This window comes from Pseudomyrmex gracilis, unplaced genomic scaffold (assembly GCF_002006095.1).
Source record: "Pseudomyrmex gracilis isolate BER0280 unplaced genomic scaffold, ASM200609v1 scaffold_446, whole genome shotgun sequence".
Classification (NCBI taxonomy): Eukaryota; Metazoa; Arthropoda; class Insecta; order Hymenoptera; family Formicidae; genus Pseudomyrmex; species Pseudomyrmex gracilis.
Genome location: NW_018021030.1, coordinates 4519 through 15304, shown reverse-complemented (window position 1 = coordinate 15304; position 10786 = coordinate 4519). Strand labels below are relative to the sequence as shown.

At 41.9% G+C, this 10786-nt stretch overlaps 1 protein-coding gene across 2 annotated transcripts; it reads left to right on the top strand.

Annotated features, from left to right (window-relative positions):
• Positions 1-6: 6 nt before the first annotated feature.
• Positions 7-9456, top strand: LOC109860671 (FACT complex subunit Ssrp1-like). 2 transcript variants are annotated; one of them, XM_020439941.1, is made up of 6 exons: positions 7-283; positions 366-485; positions 652-907; positions 1006-1141; positions 1211-1606; positions 1687-9456. In XM_020439941.1, the coding sequence occupies exons 3-6, from the start codon at positions 798-800 to the stop codon at positions 2428-2430; spliced, it is 1386 nt and encodes a 461-aa protein (XP_020295530.1). In that variant the 5' UTR covers positions 7-283; positions 366-485; positions 652-797; the 3' UTR covers positions 2431-9456. The 2 variants fall into 2 exon arrangements, with proteins under 2 accessions (XP_020295530.1, XP_020295531.1); XM_020439942.1 differs by lacking the exons at positions 7-283; positions 366-485 and having other exon boundaries at positions 825-907; positions 1046-1141.
• The last annotated feature ends 1330 nt before the right edge of the window (positions 9457-10786 follow it).

Here is a 10786-nt window from a genome sequence, read left to right as displayed (position 1 = left end):
TTACTCCCAGATTTACAAGTAGAAACGCAACATGCTCTTACCATCTTTAATGTTTATTAAAATGTAACAAAAATGATTTAACAAATCCACAATGTAGTCGCGTATAACTAACGGCAAAAACGTGTTGAAATGTGTTCACACGTATTCACTTACACATTCGTATTTAGTTCATGCCAGGTACGAGGTCTTATAGAAGGCGCCACTAACGCTGGTACCACCGGGTCCCATAGAATTTATATGGCAGTTTGGTGGCCCTGGTTGTCACTCGGCGGCAGATAAGCTGGTGTGTAAATGGCGTATCTGGAATGTTGATAAATTTTATACGCAAATTTTCTAGAAATACATTTTTTATACCATTGTTGTAGGATATCTCGCATCGTTGAACAATTAAAAATTTATTGATCCTTCAGGAAAAAAATAAGAGTAAACAAAAGATGGATTTTCTAGAGTATCTGGATGTTTTCGCTGAGGTTAAAGGAGCTATGGTAAGAAATATCACCTATCATATATATATTTAAATACATAATTGGTACACAATTATGTGGTTAAACATTTAATGTTTCATCATATGAATTTGTATATTGAAATTGTCTTAATAACTAAATATATACACGTAATCTAACACATACTATTGTTTTTTTCTATCGTCAGACACCAGGCAGATTAAAATTAACTGATCAGCATTTGATCTTTAAAAATCAAAAAACCGGAAAAGTAGAACAAATACCCGCTAGCCATGGAGATGGTAAATTATCAGAAATTTATTGGAACCTGAGGTTTGCATATCTTTCTGAAAAATGGTACTTTACATCGTTTCAAAGGATTCAAAGAAGCTGATCAGGAAAAAATCGCAAAGTTCTTTTCTGTTACAAAAAGGACATGTTAGAGAAGGAATTAAGTCTGAAAGGTTAGAACTGGGGTACAGCTAGATTTACAGGGTCTGTTCTGAGCTTTGATGTAGGCCATCATACTGCTTTTGAAATACCTCTGTATGATGTGTCACAGTGTAACAGGAAAAAACGAAGTAACTTTAGAATTTCATCAGAACGATGACGCCCCAGTCAGTCTGATGGAGATGAGATTTCATATTCCTGTCAGTGATAGTGCTGATCAAGATCCTGTGGAAGCGTTCCATCAACAAGTAAGGGAGATTCCGCAAATTTGATTGCAAACAAGAAGATTAATTGTTTTTTTTTATTGATTTCAATAGGTGATGGACAAGGCATCTGTAATTAGTGTGAGTGGCGATGCTATAGCCATATTCAGAGAGATTTATTGTTTGACGCCACGTGGTCGTTACGACATCAAAATCTTTCAATCATTCTTTCAACTGCACGGTAAAACGTTTGATTACAAAATTCCGATATCGACTGTCTTGAGATTGTTCTTATTGCCACACAAAGATAGCAGACAAATGTTCTTTGTCGTACGCCTGGATCCTCCTATAAAGCAGGGTCAAACACGTTATCACTATTTGGTGTTCCTATTCAATCAGGAGGAAGAGACATCTATTGACTTGCCGTTTACTGAGAAAGAATTAAAAGAGAAATACGAGGATAAACTCACGAAAGAATTGTCGGGACCAACATACGAAGTGCTCAGCAAGGTTAGTAAAAAAGAAAAAAATGAAGTTTCTATTTTGTTTTTTTTCAAGTCTGATGTTTAATTATTATGTAATTATTCTAGGTAATGAAAGTAATTATCAATCGAAAGCTGACCGGACCCGGACACTTTGTCGGTCACAGTGGAGCTCCTGCGATTAGCTGTTCTTTCAAAGCAGCGGCGGGATTGTTGTATCCGCTTGAACGAGGTTTTATCTACGTGCACAAGCCGCCGATACATATTCGTTTTGAGGAAATAGCTTCGGTGAACTTTGCGCGTGGCGGCGGTTCGACCAGATCTTTCGATTTCGAGGTCGAGCTTACGAGCGGCGTGGTGCATACTTTCAGCAGCATCGAGAAAGAAGAGTACAATAAACTGCTCGATTTCATGATAGCGAAGAAACTCCGTGTCAAAAATCGCGGCAAAGCCGACAAGCTAAATTACAACGACGACTTCAGTGACAGCGATCAGGAAGATGAGCCGGATGCTTACTTGGCGCGTGTCAAGGCGGAGGCGCAAGAGCGCGACAATGACAATCAAGACTCTGAGGACGCTTTGATTGATGAAGATTTCAAACCGAATCAAGAGGAAAGTGACGTTGCTGAAGAATACGATAGCTATCCGAATACTACCGATAGCGACGAAGGTTCAGACGCTTCTGCAGCTAGTCATAAAAAAGAGAAGAAAGAGAAGAAGGAAAAGAAGTCCAAGTCGGCGAAAACGGTGTCGGAGAAGCCACGAAGATCGAGGAAACGTAAGGAAAGAGTCGCGAACAAGCCAAAGAGGCCACCGACGGCATTCATGTTCGTCTTCTTCTTCTTTGCATAAATGGCGCACGCCCCTGCACGTGAGGAGCAAAAGCCAGTCTGAGACAACTTGAATGAAACGCGATACTAGGAATTTTATTTTAAGTGCTACATCACTGGGGAAAAGGAACAGGTGTAATAAAGTTGGAGAGTGGTTACAACTTCTGCAGGAAAGGTTTATATATTAATGTTGGTAATGTTGACGAACGAAAGAAGAGCGTACATAGCGCGAAAACATTTGGAAAAGGCGACCTCCTCTACACAGTAGGGAGGGCTAAAGCCATTATGAAATAAGTCATTGATTAGATTATCAGACTGAATTTTGTACATAAGACATTGAAAGAAAACATGGTTAATGTCTTGTGTTGGATGGCCACATGAGCACTTCGAGGAGGCCACTATGCCCTTTTCCTTTAAGTGAGCATTGACTGCTGTATGATGTGAGCGCACTCTGACGCAAGTGTGACTAAGGGACGAGGTAGAATTTTCTTTTTCTTTACTTTGTTGAACCATGGTTTACCCAAGGGTACGGGCTTTCTCTGGAAGTACACAGCTCCCTTTACAGTTGCTTTGTCGAGAAGATGTCTCCTGGCCCTGTCCAACACGTCCAACCGAAGGGCGGGGAATAGCGAGGAGACATTCAGTTCACCTTCAAAGCGAAGTTCAGAGAGAGTCAAAGAGAGTTTAGCGTACTTATCTGCCCTTTCGTTGCCACTTACGCTGCAGTCCAGGGACCCACATCAACACCACCGACACGCCAGCACTTTTTAGTTCCAGTACTAGCTCTTTTATTCGATAGATCAGAGGAGAGAGCGTGTACCCTTAGGGTCGGCTGACCCGGAACAAGAGATTACGCTGAGAGAGTCAGAGGCTATCACAAACTTTGTAAAACCAAAATCTTTTTGGTACTCCAGGGCACAGACAATGCCATGGGCCTCCGCATCAAAGATGGTAGAGTTGTTATTTACACGTTCGTAGTGGACGAGTTCGGGATCTTCAGAGACTACAGCAAAACCAACTGCAGGTGGTGTCTCATTCGAGCCCGGGGACCGAGACCCGTTGGTGAAGAACACCCTAGAGATGCCGCGGTTTCTAAAGTAGTCACTGAGATACTGTTGTGGGTCTTCGGCCTGACGTGCAAGGAACCCTGTGTCAGTATCCACCTCACACTCAAAGAACCTGACATGGTACGGGAGGGCAAGGCTCCCCGGGAATGAGAACTTTTTAACATTCTTAACAAGGTGTTGAAGTTCTTGGTACACGGAGAAGAGTCCGAACTTATTTCCTGCACAAATAGGTTCCCACGTCCCACAGGTGTCACTCAGTAGCCGTCCCAACGGGTGGCTGGACCTCGCATAGACTCTTCTACACACATACTTACTAACGAGATATCTGTGTCTACACTGTAAGAGTTGTTCGCCAATAATGTCGAGTAACACATTGGTCGGAGTTGTGCGCATGAGACCACAAACTACCTTAGCACAAGCAAACTGTAAGCGGTCCAACACGACGTTCTCACGTGTCCCAAGAGGGAAGGTTACCTAGCAGCCCCATTCTAAAACGGCGCCAGTCCCTTGTATGCAGTTAGCAAGACAGCGGGTTCCCCACTTTATTTCTGCCAGTACTTTAAGGATGTTGATGCGAGGAAGAACTCTTTTTCTTGTTTCAACTACATGTTTTTTCCACGAGAGAGAATAATCGATGTGGATTCCAAGAAACCTTACTGTCCACTCTATGTTTAGTTTAACCCCACCTATGTGGACATTTACTCTTTTCTTTTTTAAGAGCCACTTCATGTTTCTTAAAGGGCAGAGTGAATAGAAGGTGGCTAAAGATTTACTAGGTGAGATTCGAAGACCAAGAGAGGTTAAGTGGGACTGTACTCGGTCCAAGGCCACATTCAGTTTCTGAGCGACAACCGACACTGAAGGGTTCGAACAGAAGATCACTATGTCGTCGGCGTATATAAAAGCTTTAGCGGCTGCGGGTAGGCAGGACTCGACCAGGGATACATAAATGTTAAACAGTATGGGTCTTAAGACAGACCCTTGAAGTAGTTCTGGACTTGTATTGCGGGTCTGAACATAAGTGCCAGAAGCGTACCCTTTCAACCTTCTGAAACTCACCACTGAGGCCAAGAAAGCTAACATTTTGGGAGGAATACCAAAAGAAGGCAGCATGGCCAGCAGTGTGTCAGGCACGACATTATTGAAGGCCCCTTCAATATCAAGAAACAGCTCCAGTTACTTGACGGGTGTTATTGGCGACCTTTATACTAGACACAAGCATAGTTAAGTTGTCTGTACAGGAGAATCCCCGTCTAAAATCAAACTGATGAGGGGAAAGAATATTATTATTCTCAATCCACCATTCCAGTCAACGACACATAACTTTCTCCATTATCTTAAAAAGGTTGTTAGCTAAAGATATTGGTCTATAAGCGCCTTTGCATCCCGGCTTTGGGATAAAGATGACAAAATAGTCCCTCCACGAGGTTGGATAAATCTGCCTGGAAAACATTAAATTAAGGAGCTTAATTATATACATATGAAGCACAGGAGGGAACTGAGAAATAATGAAATTTGTGATAAGATTTGGTCCTGGAGCCGACCGGATCTTAAGCGACTTTATCACCGAGAAATATTCCGCGGGCGTGATCTGGCTATCCAGGTATTCATTATTGAGGTTGGAGTTTAGAGGATTTAGTGAAGATTGGAATGGTCCGGAGGAGAGGGTAGTCCACAGAAGCAATTTTGTCAAAGGCCTTCCGAAAACTCTTTAAGTCGAGGCAGTTTCTATTGCCTTCATCTCTTGGCTTGTTACGAGCACAAGAGAAAGCTTTGACAGTACTCCACACAGACCCAACGTCAGAGTTGGCGTGTAGGGAACCGCAGTATTTACGAAAAGCTAGGCGTTTCTTTTTCCTTAGGGCTTTAGACACCTCATTTGCAACTCGACAGTAGTTATCTAAATTGTTTATATTAGGGTGTGAACGGAACTGTGCAAATGCGGCCTTTTTGCGGGAGTAAATGTCACAGCAGGAGGCATCTCACCAAGGCGTGGGAGGCTTTCTAGAGACCCTCGAGGTGGTTGTACGGATAGCTCCTGCCTGTAGGAGGGAGTCATCAACGAGAGTCACTAGTTTGAAATAAGCAAAGTTTACATCTTCTGTAGGACTTAGCGGAGGGAGAGAGTTCACCCCTTCTTGGCACTTGGTTTGAAATTCTTTCCAACACACTTGTTTTATAGAATAGTAGATCCGACACGGAATGCGACCAGAGAATCTGTCAGAGATAGCGGTGACCACAGGGAAATTGTCACTTCCATAATGATAGTCACACACGTTCCAGGTACACTGAGGGGCAAGAGTGTCGGAAACTATAGTGAGGTCTATCGCAGAAAACCTAGAAAGGTTTGCGGAGAACCATGTGTTACTGCCATTGTTGAGGACTACCCAAGGGGAGTTGATTAGCGCGTGCTCTAAATTCTTTCCTTCTCTATTAGAGAGAGGAGGTGTAGTGCACCACAGGGGGCTTTTCCCGTTAAAGTCGCCACAAATAATAGCTGGTTGGAGTTTAGAGCTGAAAAGGAAGAAATTCTGTCAAAAGTAAAGTGCCGTGTAGTTTGAAGAGGATCTAGGAGGACTATACAGCGAGAAAAAACGTAAAGGGTTTAAGAGTTCGGAAGGAACAGTTCTACAACTGCGAGTTCAACGCAGTTTTCTTTGCATAAATCTATTAGCTGTGGGATTTCCGGAACACGGAATTTAATGTGTTTCGCTATTGCAATGGCAACTTTACCACCCCTACGATTGCGATCGTGCGACACGATTTCATGATTTGGTAGGGTGATTATGGAGTTACCATCGAGGTATGTTTCACAGAATGTCGCTACCTCCGCCTTGTAGTCTTGGAGTAGCAGACGGGTCGCGTCTAGATTGCGGACCAAAGATCTGCAGTTTCACTAGACTACAGTAAAAGATTTCATGTCGTTATACATTTAGTAATATACGAAGCTTTAACTATGTGGTTCCTGAGTACCATATAGGTACTTTTGTATTTTTACAATATTTTTCATGTCCGTGTTGCTAAGCTGCGAAGGGTTTATGTTAGGAGTAACTTTTAATTTCTGGAAGGCAGTGATGAAGAACTCTTTATCCGAAGAAAGTTTGGAAGATTCATCCTCAGAGGAGTTGCTGCCAGAAGATATTTTCTGAACGATAGAATCTATGAGTGAGTGATTGAGTGAAGATCTTTTATTTAAGGACGAGGAGGAGGAGACTATCCCTCCGTTGTTGTTTCTCTACTCAGGTGAAAAACGTACTGAGGGGAGAGGGAGCTTTAGAGAAGTAACTTCTGCATAAGAGAGATTAGAAGTGGGTGAAGAGTTGTACAGAGGGCTGCCCGAACCTTCAGGGGAAGGGATAGACCCAACCCGAGGGGAAGGCACTCTCGGACTCACTCTGGACGGTCTCAAAGACACAGGAGAGCTTTTCTTCCCCCTGAAAACTGAAAGACATCTCTATTAGGGAAGAATTCACCGAGTGTGGGAAAGGGGGACTGAGACATTAGACAGGTTGGAATCCAGTCCAGAAAGGATGTTTCCTTTGTCATACAGACTAGCATCACGCATCACGGAAGGAGAGATCTCTATAGGCCATTATTTTGTGTATCTCTCGTTGCCTCTGGAAAACAGGGCAACGGAGTTCTGAAGACTGATGATTGACATTTCCAGTCTTAAAGCGGATGCAATTTATGCATTCGTCAAGAACATTGAGGCAGTTAGGTTTGGAGTGGCCCGACTTGCCGCACTTTTTCGCAAAACCTGCGTCTTTCGTCACCGGACTGTTTATATGAATGAACAGTGTGTCCGAACCTTTGGCAGAATTCACAACGTCTAACCTTATACACGTAAGGTGTTAAAGAGAGACGTTTCCTTACATACAAACATGACGGAGGAACCACAGGGGTGCGAAACCTTAGGATGAGTTGATTTGTGCTGACATACCTAGGGCTGGAGGTGGCGCTTCTCTTCTCTCTACGTGTGATTCTAACTGCCTCAAAAGGAGGAACCCACTCCTAGCCCCACCCAGGGAGATAGCAAAGACCGGCCAACAACTCCTCGACAGTTTTTTCTTCGTCAACGCCCTTCAAAACAAACTGTTTAACCACCCTGAACGATGGGATATGTGCTGTCCACTGTTCGCAGGAGGTTATTCTATCTGTGACTTCCCGGAAGGCCTCGACAAACCGGTTAGCATCACTACCTGTGGGGAAGCAGACCGAAAACTTATTCCTGCCAATCAAACGTAAGTATGCACAATCGAAAGCATGCACAAACTGATTTAAAAGAAGACGATTGAGCCTCTTGCAGGCCAATGGCGCTAAGCGAAGTTCCTTTTTTACCTGTGCTACGTTCTTTCTCGGGGCCATCTCCTCCCGTAGAGGGAGGTTGTGGACGGCACGTTTCGACGTGTACCATAAACGGGCCCTTGGAGTCCTTGTAATATCTATTGAGTAGCAGCTGTCTTTGTAGCCATCGCTAAAAAAGCACGCTTGAGGGGGGGGGGTTGGGCTAACGCCATCCTTTTTCCTCGAAGGTTTTTTCCCCACGGACTCCGTGAACGCGAAAGAGCACGAGGGGGTATTTACTAAAGACACGTTACGTGTTCCGCGGCCACCACTTGGCACCGCAGCAACAGTCTCTAACATGACTACATCGACCTTTTCACTGGTCATCTTCGTAATTCTAACACAAATATGTTTCACTGTGTCTAAAATGCACTACACTAACACACGTACAAAAGTTTTCAATAACAGTTAAACCTGATTAGAAAGGTTTTAACGCACAAAAGTTTTCAATTGCACTTTAGAAAAAAGGCAAGATGGCGTCCTCGTGGACGTATCCACAGGTCGTCAACCCGTAAGGCCGCCGTTGTCGTGAAAACGACAGATTTGGTGGAAAACTTAAAACCCAGAGATCTGAGCTTTACTTACAGCAGAAAATCCAAATATTTTCGCTATGTCTACGTAACTCAGATCAAGGAACAGGAAGCTAAAAGGGACTGGGATACACAGGAGATGTAGCTCGTGCGCAGTCTCAGAGCGGAATCGACGGCATTCATGCTTTGGATTACCAGTGCTGTTACGTGCCGGATAGCCACGTAATTAGACAAAAGAATATGCAGGATACTTTCTGTGAGGTGCTTTATTAATGTGAGAGGTAGTGTTGCTTGTCTGAGCTGCAAACGAGAACTGACTTGTCTTAAACTAAAACGTGTGAGCTAGACCTTTGTTCCTGGGGCGTAATATTTGTCTTTTAGTGAGTCATAGATTCATGCAACGGGCGACGAAGAAATTTAGGGAGAGGGTTTGTAAGGAGAGGAAGTTTATCGGGCTGTATTTATTAGTTTATGATTTCGGCGGGTCGTATGTGTCAACAAAGGAAGTAGATAAAATCGTAACTTGAGCGGCGACAGGGATCGCGGCACGTAACATCTCCCCCCTTTGGAATAAAGATCTTTCTCAAAGAGAAAATAAAAAGTACAAACTAATACAAAAATACAAAATCTAAAATATATCTAGAGTTACTTATTAGCCTAAAGTTTTAACACTGTTTTATGCTTTTGACATTCGCATACAGTAGTTCTTATACTAAAAACATTAATTTATACAACAATTACATTTAGGTAATACAAAAATATTTGCTTATAATTTATTTTGCTAGCGTTTACATTTTTGTAAGTCGATAGTTACGAGAACGGGATCGTCGAGTCCCATTATTTCGGTTTTCTTCTCTTTCGGTACGTCGAGGAGATTCGTTGCCGTCGGTAGGCACGCGTGTAAATGTAACTTCGCGATGTGTAGTTGTCGGGTGTTCAGTGTGGATAACGTTGTTATTAAAACAATTATTAAAATATTGGACGCAGCCTTCTTTAGGTATACAACACAATTTAAGAATGTGAATGAGCTTACTAAGTAGCGAACATTTTGCGGTTACGTAGATAATAACTAGCGCTATAATAGTATATACTACATAATAAAACCTGCTCGTGGCCTTTTCGTACAGAGTTTTTGTTCTACAATGCCTTCCTATTTCATCTGCTTCTTTATATAATTCGTTTAATGTAGAACTAGCGGTTTTTAACAGATTAATTGAGGCGGTCCTTTGAGCCATATATGCACCAAACCTTTAACAGATTAACATCTAAGTGAGGAATTTTACCAATGTTCAACAATGGAAGCTCTGAAACATTTACGTCGCTTTTCTTGATATCTTCGCATAATTTTTTAGTACTGAGATTAACGTTAGGAATAAAATCTTTATCAATAGTATCTACAATGCTGACGGTTTGGCTGTGTAGCAGAGCATTGTCCGAGATAGCATCGCATTCTGACGATAACTTAATAAATCCGGTTGAAAGTAACTGTGTTTGACGCGGTTTGTTATCTTTACACAAGATGTGGAGGGTTTCCCCACGCGGCGCAGTATAAAGCCAAGAATTCGCGGACTGTAACTGGTACCAAACGGTGTTATGAATTTTCGTTAGGCGGATATCGCATTCTTTCAGTATGTCTTCTAATCTAGCAGATTTTAACAATTCTGATTCGCAATTGTGAATAGTTGAAATTTGGTATAACAGATCGGTTTGTTTGCAGATCATAGCGTCGTTAATTTTTTTACATTTTGTGATATCTCGGTCGGTTAGATGTGTGTACAATTGTTTGTCTTGCCGAAATCCTATGTATGTATACAATGGATTAATAAACGCATAAACATTTTTTTTATTTTGTTTTATCGGTAACGGAATTACGTGGTATAAAATGAAATCGTTCTGTTCAATCAACGGGATCTCGAGAATGTAAACTAGTCTATGATTTTTATAAAATATGTTTAGGTCGCTGGAATCAATTAAATTATTAAATTGGCTCGGTTCTAATACTACGGGTAATCTTTTGTCGTTTGTCATGTAATGTGAGTCTTTTAAATTGTTAAATAGTTCTTTTGGTGTAAGTATTTTCGGATGTAGCAATCCTCGGCGCGCTAGTAATATAGCATCGGTAAGTACTTCTAAATTTAATTCGTATTCTAGCATCATTTCGGCACATTTCAACAAATATGAATTTACTTCCGTGTTTATCTGTACTTCGGTTAACTTTTTAGTGTTTTTTAAAACCTGTTCGTGGACTTTATTGATGTTAAAATCAACTTCCTTGAATTTCTGGTCATTTGCTCTAAAAACATCACTAAACTTGTTAATGGCAGATCGCATGATACTAATTTGTTTTTTATATAAATCGGATAACTGCTTTGAATTGTTATAAACACGATCGATTTGCTCGTTATAATAATCGGCATCAGATGAATCTAGTGTACCA